Source organism: Dicentrarchus labrax, unplaced genomic scaffold (assembly GCF_905237075.1).
Source record: "Dicentrarchus labrax unplaced genomic scaffold, dlabrax2021, whole genome shotgun sequence".
In the NCBI taxonomy this organism is placed as follows: Eukaryota; Metazoa; Chordata; class Actinopteri; family Moronidae; genus Dicentrarchus; species Dicentrarchus labrax.
The window spans coordinates 11161349-11188726 of NW_026136703.1; the positions used below are offsets into that span (position 1 = coordinate 11161349).

At 42.0% G+C, this 27378-nt stretch overlaps 2 protein-coding genes and 1 long non-coding RNA gene across 4 annotated transcripts in view; 1 reads left to right on the top strand and 2 right to left on the bottom strand.

The window, feature by feature from the left end:
* LOC127358451 (regulator of G-protein signaling 6-like) overlaps positions 1-8220 on the top strand; it is a 38886-nt gene extending 30666 nt beyond the window's left edge. The window contains exons 9-17 of one of the 2 annotated variants that reach the window (XM_051391568.1): positions 42-123; positions 468-542; positions 1491-1592; positions 1736-1908; positions 2229-2354; positions 3040-3226; positions 3967-4056; positions 5606-5665; positions 5949-8220. In XM_051391568.1, the coding sequence (XP_051247528.1) occupies positions 42-123; positions 468-542; positions 1491-1592; positions 1736-1908; positions 2229-2354; positions 3040-3226; positions 3967-4056; positions 5606-5665; positions 5949-5999 (946 nt within the window). In that variant the 3' untranslated portion in view covers positions 6000-8220. The remainder of the gene's footprint in view (positions 1-41; positions 124-467; positions 543-1490; positions 1593-1735; positions 1909-2228; positions 2355-3039; positions 3227-3966; positions 4057-5605; positions 5666-5948) is intronic. The other variant, XM_051391578.1, reaches the window with a different exon arrangement.
* A 1647-nt stretch (positions 8221-9867) lies between these two features.
* Positions 9868-27053, bottom strand: LOC127358464 (zinc finger protein DPF3). Its single transcript, XM_051391588.1, has 11 exons — positions 26972-27053; positions 20798-20958; positions 19667-19774; positions 17219-17346; positions 16178-16273; positions 15891-15951; positions 15092-15133; positions 14428-14568; positions 13569-13682; positions 12614-13392; positions 9868-11919 (listed from the first exon to the last, which is right to left on the bottom strand). Exons 1-10 carry the CDS (start codon positions 27001-27003, stop codon positions 13232-13234), a joined length of 1044 nt encoding a protein of 347 aa, XP_051247548.1. The 5' UTR covers positions 27004-27053; the 3' UTR covers positions 9868-11919; positions 12614-13231.
* Positions 21848-26957, bottom strand: LOC127358469 (uncharacterized). The gene is made up of 2 exons (XR_007882435.1): positions 22831-26957; positions 21848-22702 (listed from the first exon to the last, which is right to left on the bottom strand). It is a non-coding gene; the product is annotated as an uncharacterized LOC127358469 (long non-coding RNA).
* Positions 27054-27378: the final 325 nt, after the last annotated feature.

The window sequence follows — 27378 nt, forward strand, 5'->3', positions numbered from 1 at the left end:
TGTGCTCTCTGTGTGAGTAGCCTGTTTCCATCTGTTCACAGGATCGACAGGAAGAAGGACAAGGCAGAGAGGAAAATCCTCGACAGCCAGGAGAGGGCATTCTGGGACGTCCATCGGCCGGTGGTGAGTTAGGACCAAAGTCATGATAAAGAAAAGGAAAGGAAAGGTGGGTCAGAAGCTGCAGCAGTGTAAAAATGGAAAAAGAACAAAAAAGAAAGAAAGAGTGCCATATAGTTAGACCATTTTAGCATTTAAACCCCGAAAACAGCAAATTTGGCTCTACACACATTGTGTTGTTGGTAGCAGAATCAGATTTGAGCACTTTGCATATGAACCTTTTGTGAGTATGGAATTTTTGAACAGAGAAACAGCAGCTTATAGTGTGAGGAGGACAAGCACAGAATATATGCTGGAGAAAACTGTTATCTGACCCAGAAACACACTGTGTCTCCTGCCGCCTCCCACAGCCAGGCTGTGTCAACACCACAGAGATGGACATCCGCAAGTGCCGAAGAGAGAGGAACCCACACAGGGTAAAAAAGGTGAGGAGAGGAGACGAAGCTGGTGTGATATATCGCAGTTTAACTTTCCAAACCTTAATATTAGCATCTCAACACTGTTTTTTTAGCACCCCTACAACCGGCCTTCACAGGGCCGTAGCCATAAATCCAACCCAGCCCCCAACCACCCTTTCAAAATATTTCATTCATTTAACTGCTCAGTTACATTTTCTATAAACTGTTTCTCTTTAAAGTCCTTTTCACAGTGCCAATATCTTATTCTGGTGGGTAGAAATAGTAAATTCCTTTATTATTATTATTATTATTATTATTATTATTATTATTGTATTATTATAAAAAAAAGTGTATATTTTTTGCTAATAAATCATTTTTGTAAAATATTTTAATAAGACAAAATATAAAACGAATAGAATACATGTATATGTTTTTGTTTAGTTATAAAATATATATATTTGTGTAAAATATTTAATTTTTGTAAAATATTTTAAATGAATATTTATATACAAATTAAAATTAAAATTAAAGTTTTTTATTACAGAATGACAGACATATAAATATAAATTATTTGTCATTGGTCAGAAAATATTTTCCTGTAATTTTTAGATATATTTTTGCTTAGTACTTATACATTTTTTGATGACAATATATGTTTACAAAAAATATTTATTTGATAATGTATATAAAATATATAGGTTTTTTTTTTTCAAATCTCTGTAATCATATCTAAAGATATTCTGTGTAGAATATTCAAACCATGTGTAAATTGTAAAATGAAACTCTTCTTCAAGTTGTTAAAACCCCAAATTCCCAGACACAATACTGAGGCAATGACCTTGGTATCTTCAGTGGTCCCACAGCTATTACCTGACATTTATCAGACATCTGTATTGGTCTGTCAAGGTTAATCGAAAATCCAATGACATCAAAACAAAGCAAGGTTTAAAATGTCTCCCCTTGTGTCTCCTCCAGTCTGTCTATGGGGTACCAGATGATGGCCAAAGCCAACCGAGTCCAATCCACATCAGCTCCCAGCCGACCAGGAAGCCCACCAAAGAGGACGTTCAGAAGGAGGTAACTCACAGTGTGACAGTGTTCTCCATAGGTCATTACCACCAGTCTGCCTCGCCTATCCATCAGAACGACAGTCGGGGACGCAGACTGATGAGCTGTGACCTTATTTAGCATCCTCATTACTCTCTCTCCCTCTCCATCAGATTACTTTCTTGAACGTCCAGCTGGACAGACACTGTATGAAGGTTTCCAAAGTGGCCGACAGTCTGATGAGCTACACGGAGCAGTTCGTGGAATATGACCCCTTCGTGTCGGCCACAGAGCCCTCCAACCCCTGGATCAGCGATGACACAACTTTCTGGGACTTGGAGGCAAGGTGAGGCTGGAGGGGTCGCGTTGGGATGCGGGCTGAGAGTTCACCGGAAGCTGATCATGCTGTAAACCGACACTGGGGTCAGGTGGAGCGTAGAGGTCTCGGTGCTGATGAACTTTTGTTGTCCTGAATTAGGAGGGATCTGTCTGTTTGTATCTCATCTCAAATTAATGCTGGCATTCCTAAAGGTTTACTGTGCGCCGATGTTCTGGCTTCTGCTCTCTGCAGACCGTGAGGGAAAATAACTTGTAAACAATGAACCGCTCTTTACTGTTCTATCCTATTTGATTCTGTTCTTCTCTAATCTGTTTTATTTGGAGCAGTCGTGACCCCAGCCAGCAGCGTGTGAAGAAATGGAGCTTCTCTCTGGAGGAGGCGCTGAAAGATCCAGCAGGACGAGACCAGTTCCTGAAGTTCCTGGAGTCAGAGTTCAGTTCAGAGAACCTGCGGTGAGGCTGTCATTGTACTTCATGTATCTTTCTAAAATTGCCTATAAATTTGTATTTTATACATTTCTGTATAAATGTTTTATGACAACTAATACAACTCCTTGATTATATTAATAGCATGCACATTGATGGAAAGTACATTTAATCAAGCACTGTACTTTCCATTTTATGCTACTTTATACTCTTACTTGACCACATTTCACAGAGAATAATAATAAAAATGTTCTGGTTAATTAATTGATTTTACATATAAAACATATGATCATCTTATCTTGTTATCAAATTTCTGTATACAAATTAGCTCCTCTTTGACCTGTACATTGTTAAAATGCTGCCTACATGTTGCACCCTGCAACACTAATAATCCAGGGACATACACGATGATATAAAACTGAGTACTACTTACTTTTACTTTGATACTTTAAGTACACTACTGCTGACATACTAATTTTATGTACGTAAACATTTAAATCGTGCATTTTTACATTGTGGTTTTCTACTCTTATTCAAGAGTGAATACTTCTTCCACACTAGTGAAAACAAGTGTGTTTAAATATTTTAGAAATGTTCATTTTTCATCGATATTCAAATATACTTAATCACATTAAATGCCCTTGTCAACACATATGATAATAGTGAATGTAACACTGTATGGACTGTATATATCTATGTGATGCTGTTGTAGGTTCTGGTTAGCAGTGCAGGATCTAAAGCGGCGGCCGCTCCAGGAAGTGGCTTCCAGGGCGCAGGAGATCTGGCAGGAGTTTCTGGCCGAGGGGGCGCCAAGCTCCATCAACCTGGACTCTCACAGCTACGAGCGCACCAGCCAGAACCTAAAAGACCCTGGGCGATACAGCTATGAGGATGCTCAGGTGCACTGTTGTTTTCTTCTTCCTGGTGGATGAACATAGGCTCCACATCACTATACATGTTCATGACGCGTGAACAAACACTCACACAAGTCTGAATGAACACCAGAGACGTACAGTGGCAACACACCTGTGCCTGTACTCGGAGACACAGCCAATACTTCTGTAGTGCTACATAGAAACCGATTTAGTGGAACAGAAAAGTGAAGACACCTCCCCCTATTACCTAATTTAACAGTATTTCCTATGGTGTATGTAACACAAACACTACAGCCAATTATTTCCTGTGCTATCCACTTGCCTACCAAAACACTGAACCCTTCCACCCCACTCATGTTACACAAGTGAATGAATGAGAGGGCGGGGAGGGACAGAAAGAGTGAGGAGAGGAGAAGAATGACGGAGTGTGTTTGTGCCAGGGCCTAATGAGGCGAGTAATGCCATGAATAGGTTGTTCACTCGGGTTCACCATGGTTTCCTCTGGTTCAGAGTGGGTTGGTGATGTGTGAGGTGGAATGCCTCTCACTGGCAGGACATTACTCAGCTCTGTCTCACAGGACTCTGCCGTTCATGTCAGCACGCTCCGTTTGCATCAGCCCTTCCGAACCACACATATACGCATATCACATTAGCATAATCAGACCTGTTTTATTTCTCTACACTTCTCTTTATTCTTCCTTTTTATCCCCTTTTCTCCCAGCTCAACGCACACTCATCACCTTTTCTTTCTCTTTCCATTGCAGGAGCACATATTCAAGCTAATGAAAAGTGACAGCTATGCACGCTTTTTGCGATCCAACATCTACCAGGACCTCCTGTTAGCCAGAAAGAAGGTGAGCTGCACTCACTGACCCCTATGTCACCTCTCCTTTATTTATTTTTTTGTTTGTCAAGTTTGTCACCCTAATTGCATCTAAATGTCATATTTATTGTATGTATGTAGTCAGTAATTAGGTTTAGGGCCTTATTTTACAAGTTCGTACAAGTGCAACCACGACGGAGCACGGCACATTATTTTTTGGCTGGGGATTGTTTATGTGCAGGCAACAACATATCACACAGACAGGCAATTTCAAGGTCAAGAAAATACAAAACTGTCAGAGCTCTGCTCGTGCCGGTCGCTGCGCTGCCACTGAAATGCAGCACATATCATCAATATGAAATGCTGCAAAGTAGTTAGTGACAGCAGTTGAATGTAAATAAGTGTATTTACTCAAGTACTGTACTCAAATACAATTGTGTACTTTTATACTAGGCAAATTTTGTACTTTCCTCTCCACTACATTTCTTATTCAGCTTTAGTTATTTTGCAGATTCGGATTAATCATGAGGTAATATTAGAGATTAAGCAACCTGGCAGGATATATAATGTAGTTAAAATTAGCCCCAACTTCACCAGATGCAACATTAGTAATGCTTACACATTAATGCATCATACGATATAGATAAAGATATATTATATTATATATGATTCTGAAATGGGCCATTCTGCATAACGACTACTTTTACTTTTGATGATACTAAGACTTTAACCTGTACACTAACAGGGTGTTTCTACTCTGTGGTATTGCTACTTTTACTTGAATAAAAGATCAGAATACTTCGTCTACCACCAATTAATGATGTTTTTATCATATACATGGGGAGAGCAAATTAGTTCAAACAACTCACTGTTTAGGACTTTAAGGTTATCTGATTACATGTAAATGCTACAAAGGTGGGCCATTTCAATGCCATTTTAATGCCATTTGACAGAATTTGTCAGCTCTTAACAAAGTCTGGCAATCTGCAATTTGATGCTGCCATGAGATGAGCCCCAAAAAGGCAAAACAACTGTGACCAATATACAGGTGCAAGGAAACTATGACATTCTGTAAAATGTCAAGGGAACGGTCTCGAAATACTATGACATCATATGCCAAACACAGACAAAGAGGAACAACAGCCAAGCTGTCAATAGAAATTACCAACACACAGTACATAGTAGGTATGACAGAAAACAAGAGAAAGTATGTGAGATGGTTGACAGATGCAGCCTAATATATCCCAGTGTTGATGCTAGCGGTGATGATTTTGACTTTCCCAGCTAAACAAACACGCATTTAGCTGTTACTGTGTAATATGGAGCTTTCCACAAATCACAGCTGCCTCTGTTCATGCTAGCCTTTCTGCCCTTTTCCCGTTTGGACACCTATCCTTCTGCTGGCCTGTCACTGACCCCACTCCATTTCCTAAAAAAAAAAATGCAACTCCCACATTGTCCTCGGCCCTCATTTTTGCAATGCTTGGCCCCGTTTCTCCCTCACTAACTACTTCACCCCGAACCCCGTCAACACCCGTACCTGACCCAAACACTCACCCTGCTTCCCCCTCCCAAAACAGCAGCCAGCAGACACTGAACAGGGCCGCCGCACCTCCTTGGAGAAGTTCACCCGCAGTGTGGTAAGTCATTTGGAGCTGGGGCTGTTCATATCACAAACCACACTGGCTGGCTCACTATCAGTGGCTTTTTTGCAATTATAACCATATTACACTCTATTATGGCTCTTTATACTTGTAATAGGATGTGTATTTGTGAAAAAGATAACATACTAGTCACATGAATGGTTGCAACCAAGTATTTTAGATTTTTAAAAAAGCACCTTGTTGGTTGAGATTGTGTGTGATTCATAAAGTTGTACTGTCAGCATCTCAGTCTAGTAATCTGTTTTAATTGACCTTCTAGGGCAAGTCGTTGACGGGAAAGCGCCTGACAGGCCTGATGCAGTCATCCTGACACAGCCTGTGCTGGAGGGGTGACCACCACACAGGGGCCGGCGCACAGACAGTGGAGCTGGGCTGGACAGGGCTGCTGTGGAAGCTCTCAGACACTGCTTCGAGGACTGCTGCTGCCGTACTGGTAGCGCAGCACTGGGCCCGATAGGGTGAACGCCCCAAACAGAACCACTGAGGAAGGGACTGAAAGACAATGCTGACAAGGGGAACCTCAGCCGACACACCACATGGCATGCAGCATACAGTATAAGCACATTCAGACGAGGGCTGCCCTCTTTTCATCACTTAGTCGGCAAACTGGTTGTTAGGCTCTTTGTCGACTAAGCTGATGAGTTTATATTGTTTTCTTTCTGTTTTATATACTGGTTTATTGGATATTAAAAGCACATATCTGGTATTGCAACAATATTCTTTGATAAGAAATACATTTAAAAGTTATTTGCCACAACATTTGCAATGAATTGACTATTGGTTTAGTTATCCTAAAAAATCCAGGGCCAGTCCTAACTCAGACATGCTTAACTAAACACAAGTTCAAAGAGGCACATCAACACAGACACAAATCTACAACATTTTGCATATGTCTCTGCCAGCAATAAATAAAGCCTGAGACCACTTTTTTCTTTTTTAAAGAAATATATTTAACCTTTTTATATCCTTGAAATTTCTATTATATCTGTTCCTTAAGAAGCACACGACATGTCAGTTCTATAGTGAACATAGTTTGGGCAGTAATCAACAACATAAAGTTGTTTTTTTCCCACAAGTTATATTTAATGACGAAGGTTGATGATATAGTTTTCCATGCTTCATTACATTCCAAAATCTGGCATAAGGGCTTAATGTAGCATTCACACTGCACCATTGCACGTGTCATCCAAATGTCTTTGTTGAGGATTAATATTTTGTTTCTACAACAGTGATTTGTAATGAGACGTATGGCAAATATGAATTCAATCCAGTTGACAAATTGGTTCACTGCTTTCACAACTTCTCAAGCTTCAAGTCCCAAAATGTTTAGGCTGCACAGTCAAATTAGTCAATTCCAAAAGTCTGTGTGAATAACTGAGAAGCTTCAACATTTAATGGCCCACATGGTTGTGTGAATCACAGTAATCTGAGGTTTTACTTTAGTCACAGTTCTAGTGTGCATAGTCTCATGTGATATAAAATCCACGTGCTTTTTGGGCTCACACCATAGTGTAATTTTTTTGTAAGTTTCCAGTGCCATGGGTCCATCTAGTGGTGGTTAAACCACAGGACCAAGCAACAGAGTGTTAAAAGACTGTACTAAGCTGTGTTCACATCATATCGAAGGACATTATGATGTCAAACCTAGGTGTTCTCTGATCATGGAGACATTTGAAGGCCTGCAGCCCAATATGGGATCATTTATGTTTTGTTGATTTTTTTACTGCATGAATATCTCACCGTTTGTTTTCTTAAAACAATGAAACCTACCCACTTCTGTTTGGCAAAATGTATGCCGTGACTCTCCACCTAATAATCATCATGTGTTTTAATGACTATGGGGGAAATGGTGCATGTTATTGGACCATAACTTAACAGAAGATGGTTTGACTCTCTGAAGACAGCACGCAGACAAGGGGAAAAGCCCTGAACTGGAACAACGCTTGTGAGAGTGATGTCAAAGCCTTGAAGTGGGAACTGGGAACAATATTTGACCTGTCAGGGACGCAGTACACTGAACATTATGGCCTCTGTGCTCCACTGTGGCTTCAAACTTCTTCTACAGACAAAAAGTGCTTGGACTGAAGAGATTTTAGTCTCACAGCTCCCCCATGAGGCCAATGACAGCTACAGTGATGGACTACACTGCTGAATGAGTCAGTCATCTTTTATTTTCTATTAGTCGTTGCAATGCACTGTACAGGTCATATTAATAATCATCATTATTATCATAAACCAATAACCTCTTGATTATAAGGTAGAGAGAGAAGCTTAACTTGAGTCAATGTACCAAATGTTATTCTCAGCACAAACACAATGACACTATGTACAGGGTGCATTGTTGATGTAAATTGGCTAAATTTCATTATCCAAAAGCACATTTTATTATGATATGGGCACATTACTATGCATGTAACATATTCAGGGCATTTTTGTGCTTTTAGTTTCTCAATCAGCAAGATAACTACTGGCACTCCAAAACACCTGCTATCTATTCATGGGTACCAAATAATAAAAACTCTGGACCTGTCTGCCACTGTTGTGCTGTTCATGAAACAAAAGAAGTCAAATGTGTCTCTTCTGTCTGTGTCGGCTGAGATCTGGTGACCTTTATCAGGTGCTGATGCTAACTGCCACTGCCTTTTTCCTCCATACCACAATACAAGGCTGCAGGTATGTTATGGTAAGTGCAAATGTAAATCACAAAACACTTTTTGGGGTTTTATCCTGATGATTTTTCTGTGTTCACTGCCACAGACTCATTATTTCTGTGCTTGGTAGTGTAGTTGCCATCATCAGTAGCAGTATTTACCTGCTTGCATAAATCAAGCTTAAGCAGGTGGTCCATGCTAGCAGCTATGTGAGGCTGGTATTTGGTCATAAAATAAAATGTTGACATGATGATGATGATGATGGCACTTGAAAAGTATGAAAAGTTACTAAAGTTATTAGAATTCCTCTTGAGGGAGACTGAAATGCCTGCATCAAATTTCATGGCATTTCATCCAATAGTCATCGAGACATTTTACACAAAGCCACAATGTGGCGCCAGAGAAAAAGAGAAAAAGAGTTCTGGGCACCGTGAATGTCTACCAAATGTTAGGGTATTCCAATGGTTCTGTAATATTTCAGTCAGATTATTACCGGTAGGTCATCAAGGTTATCTCAGTTTGGGCTTTACGACTTAACATTTATAACAGAAAGCAAGAAAATAGTGTTACAAACTGGTAGCATGGAATTTAAAAGACCAGGCAGGGAGGGTCAAATGAAAAGATGCTTTGGAGTTGCATTATGGGAAATGTGGGAAGCAGCCATTTTGGGGAGATCTGAGTCATACTGGCATTAAAACTCAGGATATTTCGGCCTTTTCTGCATCAATTTTGATTATCCTTCTTTAAAGTCTGAGTGTCCTAATGGCATGGAAGTGCAATACTAAATCGCTGGAGTGCCCCTTTAAAATCTCCAAACAACAGGCTGTACAAAATAATAAATGAAAAATAACAGTCTTACCTGTGACAGATCTTCATATTCTGGCCTAAAACTGTATCTTGTTTGCTAATGTACTTTATGATTAATGTTCCTCTTAATAGTGAATACACAGTAATTTGCAGCTATTCTCATTATGAAGCTGTTGCTTTGACCTTCACACGTCCCTCTATTCCAAGAAGTACATTAATCTAATGTAGTGATCCAGTTTCATGCTCATTTAAATGCTACTGTAGTGCCATCGTGATTTGACACATTTAACAGGATCCATTGGAAACCTGCTCTCATAACACTATCAATTATATTTATATATAGTCCAAACCTTTGTATTTTATACCTGCATACTACCCATGTAGTTATAGTAAATAATCCATCTGTAATCCCCATCTGTAGACACACACTATTGCTCATATGTGATTTCCACAGACTTACTTGTGATTTCTCAAGCAGCACCTACCAATCAATAAGAGCTCCCTGTGCTGAAGCCTCTTTTTGTTGTCTCGTTCCTATTTAGAGTCCAGACCTACCACCGCTCTCACAAACTTGAGAGCTATTTTTTCCCCCCTCTTTGTCTGCTCACAGAGTCTGAGGGTCACTCCAACCTATTGATCCAGTCTAGAATTCTTCAGCTTATCAGCTGCCTTCTCAAAAATTCCCCGTGGTTTCTCTCAGGAAAATAAAAAACCAGCATCGAGCATTATCGTTCATTCTTTATTTTTTTCAGAACAATAAAAATAGTTTAACAAACAAAGACTTCTTCATTCTCTCCATTTCAACTTGTATTTACAGCTGAAGATGAAACAAACGCCCAGTCATGTCCATTTCATCTCCTCTTGGCTCCGTTCCCACCCTGATCCTCCCTCTCCACTCCCGGCAGGCTTGACAAGAGAGTACCAGGGCCTATTGCTGTGTCTTTGACGAGGTATACAGGCTATTCAATGATTGGTGACACATACTTCGAAGCAGACATCACTGACTTTTGCATTTAGGAGCTTCTCCTTTTGTTCAGAACTGCACCACACTAGGCTTGTTTGTATACGGTAGGTTAACATTGAGCAGGTTTATGATTAATGACACATGCTTTCACTTACTGGCATGACTTTGGAAGATAAAAGACACGACGACCCATTTTACTGTGGAAAACGCCACATAACTGATACAAGAGAAGAAGACACAGATAATTGAGAGGTCTCAGATCCATTCTTTGTCCAGACGAGATAAACTGCTTTGTGGAGGGTCCCTGAGGGAAGTGAAGAAATATGGTTTGAATTCACAAGCACTTACGCAGGTCATACCGGACACATAGGATTAATGGTTAGCTTCAAAAACGGAGCGGCTATTATTACATTGCATCGATACTGAATAATCACATGGAAGGACACAGAAATCTTACACAGTATGTGCAGCCTATGGACCTAAAAGGCTTTTTGATACAGGACTTCAAGCACCTTCTAAATGTCATAAAGCAATTAGGCCCCTCAAAAGCACTCAGCGGAAATGTCACAGATAACGTGGATTTACAGTTCTCACTTCTCGCCAAGTATGTGGATCTGGGCAGAGTTGTGGCTGTCTAACAACAACATTGTTTTCCAATGCATCTCTGATTATTCTCACGGTTATAACAACCTACTCGGACTGTAGATATTGAAACAGAAAGTGGAGAGGTTTTGCATGGCTTGTGTGACGCCAGGCAAAAATCAGCAGAGGCCAGACAAAATTCGAAGCTTGTTATTGCGATGTTTTTTTTCCTATAGCATGAGACTGCAGCATCCCAAAAGCACCCCCCTGGGAGTTGATTATAATGGGATCCTTGTGTGGCGTTATTGTCCCTCCGTGCCAACTGAATACAATCACATGAATCAGGGCTGTGTGGCTGAACAATCAACAGCAGAGGAAATGAAAGATGCCTGAGTAGTTGTGGCTATGGTGCACCTGATCAGGACAGAGGTATCAATACAGTCTGAACAAACCCAAGAAGTCATACTAATTCAACTTTAAAGAGTTCAAAACATAGAAATATTATACAACAGAGAAAAAGATGCAAAAAAATTACTAAATTACTGCGACGCATTCGAGTCAGAGGCCCAGGAAAAAGAGAGCAAAAACAGACAGAGGGACAGAAGCAGAAAGATAAAACCTTTTGCGTCCATGTCAGAGTATTAATACAGGAGTCCAGAGGTCTGCATGTAATAGTGGTGGATTTGAGCACCATGTCTATGGCTGGGGGTCAGGGGGTCACTGGTCCAATCAGGTTGGAGGGTCATGGCTGTCAGAGCTGGTTTCCAGTGCAGAGCGGCAGGCTGGCACAGTGATGAGGATAATGACGTCTTAGTGTCACATCGGATCACACAGCAGACACACAGTCACAGAGCAGGGGCCGGCAGGCTGGGCTGCAGGGGCCCCAAATGCACCCGTCGGGGGACACAAACAGTCCAAAAGGCCTGGTCTTTAGTGTTCCCATAGTTCAGTGGAGCTCCAGCACAGTGCAGAAAGGATGAAATGAAGCTGGATCTACTCACATTTCAAATGTTCAGAAGGGATCGATACATATCGTCAAGGGAGCAGTTGTTTCAATTAAGCCACATGGCCTGTAGAAGTGGTGGATGTCTGTCCATCCATTTTCAGTCCGTTATTTTAGGCCCAAATCAGGCGGGACATGAAGGCTCATTAGTTTTTGAGAATTAAATCCTCTTCTTCACTGGTCACCCCCACTTCTGGGCCACATGCCAATGTGCTGAGTGCTCCTGTAGTGTGTAACACAGACAAAATGGGTTAGACTCATACGTTATATGTCTGAACTGAGTCTACAGCCGTGCTAGCCTGTGAGGCTGTACCGCAAGTGCTGTAAGAGAGGTGGTTTGAGCTATATGCTATGTCAGCACGCTCCAGTTTAGCAGATGTAATGTTTACAATGTTCACCATCTTAGCTTAGCATGTTAGCATGCTATTTGCTAATTTGCAATAAATAAGAGCAGCTGATTGGGATGGAAATGTCATTGGTTTTGCAGGTTTTGGGTCACAAAGCAATAAGGGACAAACTGAAAAGGTGACCTACATGAATGTCCGAACACTATTTTATGGCAATCCTGTAGTAGTTGAAATAATTGATATAATAATAATAAATAATAGTCTGAACCAACAGACACTGCCCTCCCTAAGGCTGTTAGCATGGCTAACTAGAATAATGTTCGATTCCTGTTCTCATTACTACAATCGGTGCAGCTAAAACAGAGATTTTCACTTGTAAAGCCAAATACCACTGAATCAGAGTGTCAAATAAATATAAAACATATTTAGTCCCAATCGGACTTTCATTACTAAAAAAACGACTCTGGCAATCTTTTGTTTGTAACCCAGTATAACTCATTAGCATTCTTTGCAAATCAACATCAGCAGAATTTTTTTAATCCATAAATCAGTAAAAGCCTGGTTGCATACCTTTCATTGATTTAGTCCCCTATATCTGTAAAAACTATATTTATAGGTTTCTTCATCTCCAAACATTTCCAGTGGCCCGTAGCAGTCCTTTCATTGGTTCCTTCATTTTCATACAAGTTTAATCCAGAGAGAGAGCAGAAGAAGAGACCTTCATAGTCACAGCAACTACTGATCAAAAACATCCAGTAGCTCAAGTATGGGTCTGCAATGACATTCAATCTTCTCCCAAATGTACTGCGTCATTTATGCCTTTAAATTTTTCAATTGTTCAAATTTCTCCAGTGTTTTTTGTTCATAACGTTTATGCTCCTTCTGCTCCAGTGAGGGGGGGAAAAAACCTCCAAAAACATCTGTTTTGCATGGAGACCAAGTCACTTGTCAAGAAACACTGACAGTTGTTCATTGCCTTAAAAGTTAATATATATATTTATATATAAAAAAGGTGTTCATAAATTATTCAACAATGTTCAGTAGATAAAATACCACTTGCATTTGTGTCCTGAAATTATCACTTTGTGCTTTCTGCAAACGAAAAAACATTGAAAAAGAAGCAGCAGATTTTGCCAGAGGTTAATCCATGTAAAAAAATGTTGTCTCTTTAAATCTAAAAGCTTCTCTCTATCTGTGTCGGTTGGATATTCCGTTGCTGTTTGTGGCGGGCTCCTCCAGCTCGTCGTCCTCAAAGCCGTGAAAGGTGGAAGTGTCGCTCTCCGAGGTGGTGCCGAACAGCTCCTCTGCTCCAGTAAAAGTCCCGTCTTCCTTTTCTTCTCCGCAGTCAGCTGGCACACAGGACAGGAGAGGAACAGAGTCAGGTGATGGCTAACGAGCGAGAGCACCATAGAATTAGAAGTAGTTAAATCATCATATGTTACAATCTGCATCTTCACATCCACGCTCTTTGAGCAAAACAGTTATGTATCGAATGTGTTTTATACTTCGGTGTATACAGACTCACTTGTGCATCGGCAGGCTGAGTAGGGAGTCCCCGATTTACCCGTTTTCTTGTTCGTGCCCTGGCATTTATTACAGTAGTTGTTGGGAATGCTGGTCCCACCTGGACCCTTTGGACCTATAAGGACATTTTTAAAAAAAGTTTTAGGGACAGTTGATTTTACCTTGAGTAAGGCTGGGCTTGTATTCTGGTAGCCACACAGAAGCAGTACCTCTGTATTGCACCTATTGTACCTTCCTTTGCTCAATATTTGTGCTTTCAAGAACCTCAATAGACCTTTTTCACAGCAGCCATTTTGACACGAAAAAAGTAGGGTACCAATGATACTAACTAAGGCTCCATTCCATTTAGTGTGGCAGAGCCTTTCCAGTGAGCCAACATGCACATTAGTTATGGAACCACCACCTGAATGGAACAAAAACTTAAATAGTATTGTAACAACTGTGTTTGCCCTACTATATCATGTCAAAATGCATACTATACTACATTCAGAATTAATTTCACTTCCTTCATTTGACCTTTAATGTTGAATTGAAGCATTATTTGTATTTTGCAGATTATTTTTCTAATTTGAATGTTAGACATTTTCTATTTTGACTTTTGTCTTTTATTCTTCTAGTTGCGCTTGCTAATGGCTTGATTATGTGGACATATATTTGTCAGGCCTTCGTTGGATTTGCCTCAAGTTGACCATTTTGATTTGCATCACCTGTTCCAATTTGTTGCATTTCATCTTGAAGAGGACAGTTTGCCAAATCGTCCACCTTTTTCAGTTAAAATAAGTGCATTGGCGTTACAAGTGTGCAGCTTTTGAATCCTCTTTTTCTGTAAAATTATATAGTCCAGATGCAACAGTTCTTACGTTTATGTCTGTCAGTCTGTTGTGCAGAGGGGGATCTGGATGCCACTGAGCTCCTCTCTCCGGCTCTCCCCTCCTCTGCCAGGTGGGAATGGGTGTAGTGGTAGCTTAGTCCTGTACGGTTCCTGTAGCGCTTCGCACAGACTGCAACAGAGTGCAGAGGTTCAATCCTACTACTATGACTGGTTGCATTTCAGTATCTAAAAAATTATTATTGGCAACACACCATTTCTAAATACAGGGCTTTTTTTTCCTTTTCTGACTACTTGTGTGTCATCCCCCCCCTCTCTACCCCCTTTCCTGTCTATTCCTCAGCTGTCCTATCTCAAAAAAACTTACTAAAAATATATACATGCAGTTTTTGAATTAGCAGAAAAAACAAAGTGCAATCAGTGATAAAAAAAATAAAAAATAGGGCTTATGGAGTCCAAATGGGACAAAGGGAAGCACTTAAGTGTCTGATTACAACAGTCAGTCAAATAAAACACAAACACAGACAACATAATAACCATGTCTCCGTTTCACAGCAGCAAGGGCACTTTTCAGCTTGAGAAAAGTAAGATAATATAGGGGCTAAATCAATAATCACAGCACTTGTGATACAACCACTCAACAATCCATCAAAACAAATATCCCACTGTCAAAAAGAGTCAACAAGTCGAGGTACCTGAGGTCGAAGACTTTGAGTTCTGCTTTTGTTTATATCTGTCTGAAACAAAGAAGACACAAAGAAAGAGAAAACAGCATGAGTACGTGTCTTTCAGGACGAGCCACAGCGGAGTAAAGAGTAAAATCCAATACCTTCCTACCTGGATTTTCCACATGCAACTTGCATGTACGGAAGTACTTGAGGCTACAGTGACACTAGTTCACCTTGTTTCATCCTGTGCTTCCAGCTCAAACAAACTGTGTTGGTGATTGAGTTACAGTGGGTCAACTTTTCTGACAACAGAAGCCCTGACACTATTATTGTAATAACTTATATACTTATAGTATAAAGCTTATAAGTAAGAACAGGACTATGAGACTTAATTAATAACATATCCTTGAGCCAAAAGACCAATCTTGTCCTTTTAACTTTTTTTTAGTATATGGACAAGATAATTTCCTGCTAGATCCAATTAAAGCAACCAAATTTGAATTGTGAAAGAAATAAATACAAGGAAATTATAAATTAGGTCTGAGATACATTAAGTACATTAGATATAAGTATATAAGTATGTACAGTAACATGATGTTCTATGTACTGAGTGAACAAGCAGTCTTACAGATAACAGCTGATCAGTGAAAGTGATCAAGAGGAATTAAGTGTGTATAAGCTAAGACTATCAAAATAAAAAAGGTTAAAAAAATCTGAGAAAGCAGCAGATTATAGAAAAACCACTATGTTGTAAACTCTGCATTGCACATTCATCAATTAAAAAGATATGACACTAGAATAAACCTCATGTTTCATCTCTACTTACTGTCACAGACGTATGGCTTGTCGTCATCCACATCTGCCTTCCTTCGTCCTGAACCCCGACCCTGAGGAGAAAACATCCGGATACTTTAGCTTCCTGCAGTACAATCTGCATCCAGAGTGATCCAACATGCAGAAGTTGCTGGGTAACCCTTGCATCCCAATGGTGTACAAATCTCTAAGTTTAATGAGATTAAGTAACTGATAATGCAATTCTCAGTGGAGCCCCAGCTACTGTGGACCTTAGAGTAAACTCGACTACAAGACAACTGGAATCTGTTGGTCACTTACCCTTCCTTTGCCCCGGTGTCTCCTCTTGGGAGTGTCCACCTCGTAGTCGTCATCATCATTGAAAGCATCTTCTGCTGCGTCTGCCTCCAGAACCCTCTGAGACACACAGAGAGAGGAATAACTGTTTCAACACTCATCTGTGATTAAAGTAGCAGCTTGCTGAAAACACACTGAGCAGCAACAACAGAGAGGAAGGAAAAATCTATTTTTCAGTTCTCAACACAATCTGGGTGTTTTTGACAGATGTAGCGTATGTTCAGTTTTTATTTATTTCCTGTTGAAATGCTTACAGATCATGAAGCTACTTAAAATGACTGGAGACTGTTTATTTACTGCAGTAATTTGTTTGGTCACAGAAGCATGAATTTAAAAAGAAATAACAGTTTGTCTCGAGAGAGAGAGAGAGAGAGAGAGAGAGAGAGAGAGAGAGAGAGAGAGAGAGAGAGAGAGAGAGAGAGAGAGAGAGAGAGAGAGAGTAAGCCATTATCCAAGCTCTTTGTTCCTGTAAGGACACATTTCCACATGTATATTTACAGGAATGTGTGATGTTGAGATATGACTGCTTTGACTTTGACTCAACAAGAGACAACAGAGATTCAGCAAGTTGCTGAACTTAAGGTGAGGTTTCATATATTTTTCTATCCTTATTTGGGCATTACTTATTGTCATGGATGTATATAACAATCAGTAAATGGGAATTCAAAGTTAAAGCAGTCTACCTGTCCAAAATGCCTCTGCAGCAGTCAGCTAATGAGCCCTGCAGGTGAGCTGGAAAAACTTGGCAGGTTGCCTTGACAACCAGTTGGGGCACAACACTTCACTCTCAGTGCCAGGGCCCTCACCGGTTTGAGTGATATCGCTGAACATTTACATTTTAAACGTTTGGCTGAAGCTCCTAACTAGACACACACACACACACACACACACACACACACACACACACACACACACACACACACACACACACACACACACACACACACACACACACACACACACACACACACACACACACACACACACACACACACACACACACACCTGGATCTCCAGCAGGCTCTCCTCATCATTCTTAGAGTTGTTCCTCTTGTCTAGACCCTCTCCTCGTAGCAGAGCCTCCAGCGTGGTGCTCTGGGTGGGCAAGGGGTCCTTGGACATGAGTCCGCCATCTGCACAAAGACAAAAACAGGCAACACGTGATGAATCATTTAAATACCAGGTCAGTGTGTCTACTTTAAAAAGGAATGCAAACGTGTCCATTGTTCTCTTTAGGTCAAAGTTCCACAGGTGTATAATCAAAGCAGTGGAACCAGTATATTGCTAATGATGAATGAGCTGCACAATTTACAGTCATCTGGCATGTGCTGTTTTTTTCCCTGCATCACCATCAAGGTATAATTGTGACAAGAACCATCAGTACTACAATCTCTGACCTCTGTGAGCAGCTTTCTATCAGCACATTTCCATTATATCTCTTCTCTTCCACTCACACTAGACCTAATAAAAGCAGGTGGCAAATTGCTGGAGCATTTGTTTGTTATAACGTGTCATCTTTTTTTGTGCCTGCAACAGAATGTGTCATCACAACTATTTTCACAGCACCACATTACAGGAAAAAAATTACGTTTTCATTCTGAAAGAGAGTGCATTGTCATTGGGGAGCTGTCAGCGTGCAGACGTTAGACTGACTTTGTCCACAGGAATCTCCGAGGTACAATGTAGTTAAGTGGATTATCACATTAACCTGAACGCATCATGCAGATATCTCTTCCTACAGCGAGCTCAAGATCTAAACAAACAGTGTAGGAGGCAAGCAGGTTGAGCAGACAAAGCAGAACAAACAAAAGCTTTGACAGTCAGTCGATTCTGCAGATCTTATTTACACGATCTCTTCTAGAGACAGCTTCATGGTCATCTAGTTGCTTTGTGGACGTTTGAAAAGAGGACACACTTCAAAGCCCCACTGAATCTAGCTTTCTATGAGCCCTTCATCTTACCCACTATGCCTGCTAGAAATACTTTTGCAGAATATTGAACATGAAGGGCTGAAGCAACAGAAGACTGCATAGGTGAGAGGCAGATATGGGAGGTAGGCGTGAGAAGAACATTCAACACGCTTCCTAAAATGGGCCTCACCACCATGCGGCGGCAGCCCCTCACCATTGTGTCTGCACACGTTGACTTTCAACTCTCCGCGACGAGACAGACGACCCCCCCCCCCCTTCCCCTCCCTTTCCCTCCCTTCCCTTCCCCTCCCTCCCTACCAACCCATGGGAGCTGGGGGGCTAAAAATAGAGCCGGCAGCAGCCTGCAGCAGGGAGCTGATTCTGCATGCAGCCCCAGTCTCTAGCACAGCATCAGTTAGACAGCCAGCCGAGGCAGCGAGACAGACTCTGCTGCCCTGTGCCGGCCACCTCTGGCCAGCCGAACAACGTGCTCCGTATAGGAGACGCCAGGTTAAATCAGAGTACGTTTCCCCTCCGCTGGGCATTCGCAGACAGCACATACACTCCACTGTTGCTGGAAAAGAGAAGGGACAGCAGGGTGGTGGTGGCGGGTTCTTAGTGAGCGCGAGCTCAGTGGAAAACAATGGGCTACAATGGGATGTGTTTGGGAAACAAAGGCTTGGTTCATATGCTATTACTCCATCTTGCTTTCTCTTTCCAGGCCCTCTCCCGCTTTCTTACTTTCTCAACTTTACAAAACATTTATCTTTACAGCGTGCACTGCAGAAATCACATTCTGAACTAAAAGCATCATGACAATGGAGATTTGTATGAAAACACAACAGATTCCTCAAAGCCTATTACAGAAACTACTCAAAAGTGAAAGATGTAACACAATGTTTCGGTGCGAGACTCTCTTTTGTCATGTTCATTCCTGAGGGTAGTGTAACATCCCGTTGGGTATGCAAGCCTTGGGCACAGAATGGACCAGTTACTTGAGCTCAGGAAGACTGTGTGTGCTTTGTAGCCAGACTGCATGGCAGACTATGGGGAGAGATGAGAGATGAAAGAGTTGCCAGAGAGAAAGAGACAAAACCCATCAGCAAGGGAGGTGGTGAGGAGAAAATAAGATAGAGGAGAAGGTAAATGTGTTGAGTGAGCTGTTTCGAGTGGCAGCCAGAGAAGGCCAAACTCCATTCCATAACATTTATTAAATACTGTCTTCAGTGGCCGAACTCTGTCTCGCTGCTCCCAGCAGTGGTAAATCTAATTACATGTTCTACTTCTCACAAAACAAGTTTACCAGCCGGGGTGAACACAGCCACATTTCATCCACTGAAAAATGACTGGCAGCCTGTTCTGCACAGTGCGCTGAGACAGAGCGATATGCTTTTAGCCAGATTATTCCAGATCATCACCAGTAATCACATGAGCTAAAGGAGGTGGTGGAGGTGGGTGGGAGACGGGTGGGGGAAGAGAAACTGAGAGGAGCACCGATCGACGGGCAGGTGGTATTTGCGGAGCAGAGGCTGCGGGATCTTACCGAGCTGGAGGCCGTAGATGCCCAGGCGTGGATCTGTGGTGTTGTGCAGCCGTCTCTTCTTTCTCCAGCAGCGGGCGGGGTATGTGTACATCTGCCCGGCTGCGACCCCTGTACAATAAGAGTTGTAAACATGCCAACCGGACAGTTTCAGCTGAAACGTACTGATAAGAAAAACTGAATAAAAATTCTCAAATTATAACAAAGATTATATAGATTTATTTATTTTTTCTTCATAGAGATTTACACTATTTTAATTCTCAGGCATTACTCACAATTAGTTGATAGTAGTTTTAAATTATTAGTTGACTGGAAGAATTGAATTTATTGTTCAAGTCATTTATAGAGCAACAAGACTAACATGCCTGCAGCCACGCTAGCAGCCCTGTAAGGCTGTACATAGGCACAACGGGGCTTGGAGCTAAATGCTAACATTAGCAATGCCAACATGCTCACAATGACATTGCTAACATGCTGATATTCAGCAGGTATAATGTTTACAATGTTCACCATCTTAGCGTGGCGTCTTAGCACACTACCATTTACTAATTACCATTGAACACAAGGTACAGCTGTGGCTGATGGGAATATTATTTGTTTAGCAGGTATTATGGTATATATGGTAAAAAGTATTTGACTAAAGTGTGTGCCAATCTCGCTGGCACATGTTGATTATAGGCGCTAGAGGAAAGTCATAAAAAATTCTGTACATAAATCATTCATAAGTTGTAAAGATATTTTAGTCTAGACCAAAGTAGTGGAACAACCAACCAGGTGACTGACAGACAGACTAACACTGCCGTCCCTAGAGCCACGTAGCTTCTTGCTGCTTTTCTTTGTTTCACAACATTTTAAACGGAGTATCTTTTGAGTTAGGAGTTTCAGCTATGTTAACATTGAGAGGGAAATTTCTCACAATTTTCTGACATTTTATTAACTAAATTATTGATTAAGCAAAATAAAGCAATCAACAGATTGAAAATAATCATTATTTACAACCCTTGTTAAAAGCTTTAGATAATGGAGAGATCATTTTTACAAGCTTAACAAAAACACTCCGTGTGTGTGTGTGTGTGTGTGTGTGTGTGTGTGTGTGTGTTGTGTGTGTGTGTGTGTGTGTGTGTGTGCGCCCACCGGGGCTGCGGTGGTGTCGTTCCATCCAGATGTAGCAGTTGTTCTGGGCCACACCGGTTTGTGAGTCCAGGAATGGCAGGCGGACGCTGCGTTCAGCACACAAGCGGGCATTGTAGCTGCGGCACTGCTCAATGGCCTCCTTATAGAACTGGTCGCCCAACCTACGAGGGGGGTAACGTCAGGTCAGTGACACGGGATGATGCGGTTGACACAACCGAGTCACTGATGTGGCAGCTGGTTTGAAGAATAACCATGATGTGATTATATCTTTAGAATCTCTGATACGGAGATGGAGCCCTTTTTTTAAATCATGTATGAAAGCCTTGATAACGGCCTGTTGCTTTGCTCGCTACAGATCATTAAATCTGCTGAAGCAGCTACAGAATTTGTACACAAGTCCCTGAGAAACTCCCCTCAACCCACATAAAGCTGTTAACGTCTGTTCAAACTTCTTATCAGGGCTGTTCAATGTAAGTCTAAAACTGACAGCTGTGCTTCTCCCTCCTCTCCAGGCTTGCCATCGGGAAGAATTTGCAGGAAGAAAAAAAACAACAACAATGCAACCCAGTTACAGCACTGCAACGACTCTGCTGCTCCCACTCCTAAAGTTAAACATATTATTACCTCTGTGGGCTCTTTGTCTGATTTGATTCTAGACGGGCTGTGAGCTATGGTGGCACTGACTGAGTTAGTTTATCACAACAACAGAGAATCTGAAGTCAGTCCTCCGATCAGCAAACAGCAAAGACTCTCACACTTTAGTTCCACTTTTCTTAGCACCACTGAGATTTTGGCAGGCCCTCAGGGTCTCACTGTTAATATTCAGAGTGAAATGGGGGAGGATATTTCACATTCAAGCCCTCAATCGCTGCCACACGCCTGGTATGGTAATTAGCCTACTTAATTAATCTCAGCAGAGTGCCTAGCACAAGGGCAGGTTCTAATTTGACTATATCAAAGATGGGGGTAAACGCTGCAACTCTAAAATCATGGAAAGGTGCTTTGTATTTGATATCCAGTCTGTTGTTATATCACAGGTTCAACAGGGCAAATAACAGCTACTGGTTCTTCTAGTATGAACATCTCCACACTCGCATAATGAAGTTCCTCCACGTGTTCTCAATTACAACATTAGGAAGACGGCCATTTTGAAGTGAAACTAATGAGCTGCGGGGCTGCGAGTCGAGCCTGGAATTTTAAACTAGAAGGTAGAAGAGGTAGGAGCCTGATTTGTCAGCGTCTTCCAGAGCCCGCTCTGCCCTCCTTCTGTTTCGTCTTCACCCTGCTAACCCCCTTGACGAGACGACGTCCAGCAGATGAACAGCCGTGTTAGGAATGCTGTCCTAACGCACAAAAGCCCACTGCCTCTGCGGTTCAGACAAAGCCACAGTGTGTGTGTGTGTCTGTGTGAGGCTTCTGGGAAAGAGAGGCTTCGTGCCCGTGTGACTGAGAAGAGTAAACAGTCACAGGTACAGAGCGGGGGGGGGGCTGGAAAGGTGTGAGAAAGACAAAGAGAGAAATAAAAACAAGACAGGGGGCTCAAAAAAAAGACATGATGGTGAGAAAGAAGGTTGAAAGCAAAAACAAGCAGATCATGACTAATAACTATAGGCTTTGTTCTTCCATCCCGGCGTTACAATCACACCAAGATATTGTCTTTATTGCCATTAATGATCATATCACTGCTACTCTCCGCCTTGTAGATGTCATCTGGAGTGTTTCTTAGTGCTCACTGAGCCAAGAAAACACCAATTTCTGACATGTACTGGCGCTCTCTCGCCCTTTAAGATGCAGGAATTTTTACAAGAGGAATCACACAGGGATATACTCAAAAACAGATTGGCCATAAAGCTGCAAGTTCAGAGGTTTGACATCTTCACCGGTAGCTTCAATCAAGGATTTCTTCTGAAAAGACAAATATTTGGCCCATAAAAAATAATGACACGCAGCTGCATAATAATATGTATGAATTGTATTTCTCAGAGCTTTCCCATATGTGGGCTGAGTGCACAGCAAATCCTTGTCAAACTAACCTGTTGGCTTCGCTGCCATTCCTTGATATCAACGCACAGCTCCGATGGGACGCAGTGTGACATATCAGTTTACTAAAAGCACACCAGCTGTAAATGCTCCCTGGAGTCAGCAACGAGTGCGTGCTCAAAGGGTACGCACGCCGCGGAGTGCCAAGAAACTCCCTAGATTACTCGAGGTGAGCAAAGCAAGAGAGGACGCCAATCCGTCTCGAGTGAGACATGAAGGGGTTGGGGGGGGGTGAGAGAGAACAAATAAGTGGTAAAAAAAGTCTTCTGGTGGGTGCTAGCTGTCTGTGCAACGACAAGCTCTCCATCAGTGGCCCCCACCACCTCAGGCAGCAGGTGCACCGGCTTAGGTGAGAGATCTTTCTGACACTTATAATGAGTGACAAGACCTACACAACCACCAACGCCACAGAAGGGAGTGAGAGACACACTGACACATACACGCCACCCCTACATTAGCACTCACTAGTTTTCCCCTCATGTCTGCACTGAGGCACATGTTTCTGATTTTCCACTGTCCTCTGAAATCAAAGACACAAAAGTAGTTTAAGAATAATTCCAGTTTATTACAACTCTGGACTATTTTTATTTACAGCTTTGGCCACCATCCCTATCCATTATGATAACTTTGTACTCATTCAATTTCTAAGATTTGAGCAACATCACTAAAAAAGGAGAGAACAACCCACAAGCAATCTGCAATCATACCAACAAACTGTTAAAACTATTACTCAAATATCTGTTGTAAACATCCGGCGCAGTTTACAAACCAGCTTCCTGGTACAACTTTGACCTACCATATTTATTATAAATGTGAGCACACAGTTTCCTGTACAATGAGGGACCAATATTTCAAATGCACTCACTTTCAGTTTCACCTCTAAATTAAGCGGTTTAGATCAACTGTTCTCAACCATTTTGGCTTGTGACCCCCAGAGCAATGTCTAATTGCGAACTGTCATAACCGGTTGCAGTGAAGCCAACAGGTTGAAAAAAAGTATATATATATTCCTGCTTTTCTAATATGTTAATCATCTTAAGCAACTCAAATTATATATATATTTAAGATAGTCTGGCTAACTATTGGCTTATGTACAAACTAGTTGATTGCTTCACTGCTCATTTCTTTAACCACTGGACTATTTTCCCATGTTCCCAGATCTCAGCAGTTACTTTTGCGAATCCAGTTCTACCAAAACTAAAAGAAACGAAACTACAAAAATAACCCAAGCTGTGAATAAACCAGAATTATCCTTTAAAGTCGAGCTCTGTTTAAAAGAGTGTGTGAAATCAAACCAAACTAGAAACACTTGTGTGCTTTGCAGGGCTCAAAAAGGTGCCTCAGAGGTATGTGTTACACATCCTGCATATCTTCCAGTTGAGCAGAGAAGGTGAGTGTGTGTATGAGGGCGAGGAACAAAAGCAAATCTTGTGGCCAGTGGGCCTCCGCTATCAGCATGTTCCTGTCAACGGTTCGCCGTGTCACATGGCCCCGTCCGTAATGTGAGCATGTGTCAACACTCATTTTGCATATCTGACGACAAAATATAGTTTGCAGGAGGGCGGCTTTGCACAGGCAAAGTGCTCTGCAGTCATGACAAAACTCCAGCGTCTCCTTAAAAAAAATTGTCAAGAGATCGCCGACTTGAAATTAATGAGAAAGAATAAATGTGATCCAAAAAACACAACTTTAGTCTCTATTCAGGAGGTTTCTTCAATTTGCAGGTGCACTGCTCCTTCACAGGAAGCTAGAGCTACCACATAACAAGAGAGGGGGAGGAGGATGAGGATGAGGATGAGGAGGAGGAGGAGGAGGGCCTACAGAGTGACTGCATCCTGACAACAACCTCTGATTACAACCAATCAGAACAACACAGTCTGGTTGAGGGCAGGAGTAAAACCAGACCATACACCTCCACACTGCAGTGCCAATAAACAGCAGGCCTGACTCACCCAAAGTCTACTCAACACCAGCGTCAAGGTAGCCAGTGATGAACGGGGGGGAAGGATCTCGCCGATGTAACGTCAGGAGAGCTGTGGCTGGAAGATGTGTCTGGCCCAAAGAAAGCTCCAGCTGTGGCTAAAATTTTAATGAGCAGCTTTATGAGCTTCTTTATTAATCAAATATTCCAGACTCCATTTTAATAATCAGCAGATTCTGGAGATTACTGTCCCCCCCCCAACCCCCACCCCCATGCTCATAGGAGGGACAGACCTCACACACAGACGTGCACAGGCTTGCACACTGCGGCTTCATCTGCCACATCTCTACAACAAAGTCAAACCAGCGTTTCATTTCCCTAAAGTGAATCATCTTAATACAAAAAAAAGGTCAAACTGGTCCACAGGAGCGACATCCAATTAGTGTCAAGTGTGACTAATTATAATCTGACAAACGTGTGAAATGAAGTCAGAAACCCAAGACAGAGGCTAATTATAGCACACTGAAACACTTCATTAACCACAGTTTATAGCAAGGAGACATTCAACATCAGAATGCTAAAACATCTCCGAGATGAAACAGCAGCTTGACAGCAGACACACACACACACACACTCTTGAAGCACGTTGGGACACAACAGAGGGAAACAGTCCCACAAAAGGTAATAATGAAATGTACTTCCCAATAATTAAAACACAAATGTGTGATGAGAGAAATGGAAGCAGCTACAAGGAAGATATTATTCATTTAACATTTACATCAAGCACTTTAACATCAAGTGCTTCACTGAGCCGTTCAGGTGGCCGTGATTGTATTGGGTAATTCCCCGTGGGACTCTGGGAAACTGTGGAGCAGGGCATTGCATGAAAAGTGCAAGCACGCTCGGTCGACTTGTGTATAAACACAGATTCAACAGAAAATTTCGCATTTAGCCTGCATCCAGAGCATCACGCAATGAGTGTGCAAGTCTGGGGTTGCAAGTCTCTGACCTGGGAGCGTGCAAAAATGTCGATGTCCAGCATCCTTTTTGCTAGGGTTTAGTAACAATGTCACAACAACAATGGCAACAGTGTGGGTGATGTGCAAGGTGTTGTGTGGTCCACTCCCCGTGCTTTACAGCGCACCATGGAGGTGCCAGGGTACCTCTATGGAGGAGCAGATGGTTCTCCTGCTTGTGCCCAACACTTCCTCTCTGTCGGAGCATCTCTCTGACAGATGGGCCCAGGATCCTGGACCAAGCTAATCTCCAGCACTCCTCCACTTAAAGGCACAGTGGAGCGCCTGCTCTACCTCCACGGTCCCAAACGAGCCATGATGGTGTGATAACACACATCAATACAGGCTGAACGTTGGTGCCACGTCCGGCTGAATGTGCGTGGTCACGAAATGTCAAAATGATGATCCAGTTTATGGGTGAAATGACAACAAGCAGGAGGGGAGAGGGGGTGGGTGGAGGGGGGTTGTATCTAACTTGCAGCAGTATGTTAACCAGAGGAATTGGTGAAACAATACAGAAGAACAAAGGAGAAATGGAGAAAAAGGTGGAGCTTTTCTTTGAAGTTGAGGGGTAAAAATGACTATTGCACAGGCCATTCGAGCACAGAGTGACAGTCTATATCCGACGGCGGACTCAAAATTGCTGTCACTTTTGTCGATTTCGCCAGCAAGCATGCAAATACAAAATGCCTCCTCCCTTTGCTTTACCGGGTCCTGACCACGTCTGCGCTCGGAGGAGCCAAAGTTGACATGTCGACAATTCACACCAACTGTAAACGACTTTCGCTTATGTCAGATGATATTCCGCCGCTAACCGAGCACGAAGAAAATCGGCTTTTATTTATTCGGAGCGTCGCAAAGGCACGTTGTCGACAGTTTTCAAATAAATTTATAGCCCAGGAAAGACGACTCTCTCTTGTGTTCAATGTACAACCGGGTGGGGGAAACGCTCTCCCGGTGCAGTCGAAATGTCAGGCAACCTCGCGCACATGTTTAAGACTAAATGTTAAAATCTTGTGGAATAAAAGAACTATACGAGGCTACTTTGCAATGCAAGAAGTACACAAAATGAATTTAGACAGCTTAATCTGCCATATGCACACGACTGGAAATCACATGCACGAACGGACAGTTTTAACGTACAAGTTGGCAACAAAGTAATTAGTCACAAATTTCCTAAATGTCTAAATTACTTACGCTTTTAGTGGATTCTGAATGACAGCCGCCATTTTGCTACAATGTAACGCAATATCGGCGTCTTGCAGTTCTGAGGGAAACCTACGGGAATGAACCAATCACAGCTCGGGGTGAATTCGTGGACCAATACATTTGCAGCATACGCGGACGGGGCGTGGCTTTCTGGGGTAAACTGTCAAAATTATTTTAAAGGGTTTTCCCTTGTATTTATATTGTGTACACTGTAGCAGAATAACAGCTCTTTTTTAAAGAGACCCTTACTGGAGCTCGGATACTATTCAAGTGCATTTCCCTCCTGGCGTACTGAGACCATGCAGTGCAAGTGGCACAGAATATCAACATGGAAGCTTGGGTTTAATTATTTATTAAAATAATTATAAATCATTTATCATCATCAATAAGCACCA

What these genes read in the sequence shown, in the direction of transcription:
- LOC127358464 (XM_051391588.1), bottom strand. Translation starts at nt 27,003, where the DNA reads ATGGCGGCTGTCATTCAGAATCCACTAAAAGC. An exon ending in ACGACACCACCGCAGCCCCG is followed by an intron (nt 19,775 to 20,797) that starts GTGGGCGCACAC and finishes CTTATTGTACAG; the next exon opens with GGGTCGCAGCCGGGCAGATG. An exon ending in CTCAAAGTCTTCGACCTCAG is followed by an intron (nt 14,569 to 15,091) that starts GTACCTCGACTT and finishes ACTCTGTTGCAG; the next exon opens with TCTGTGCGAAGCGCTACAGG.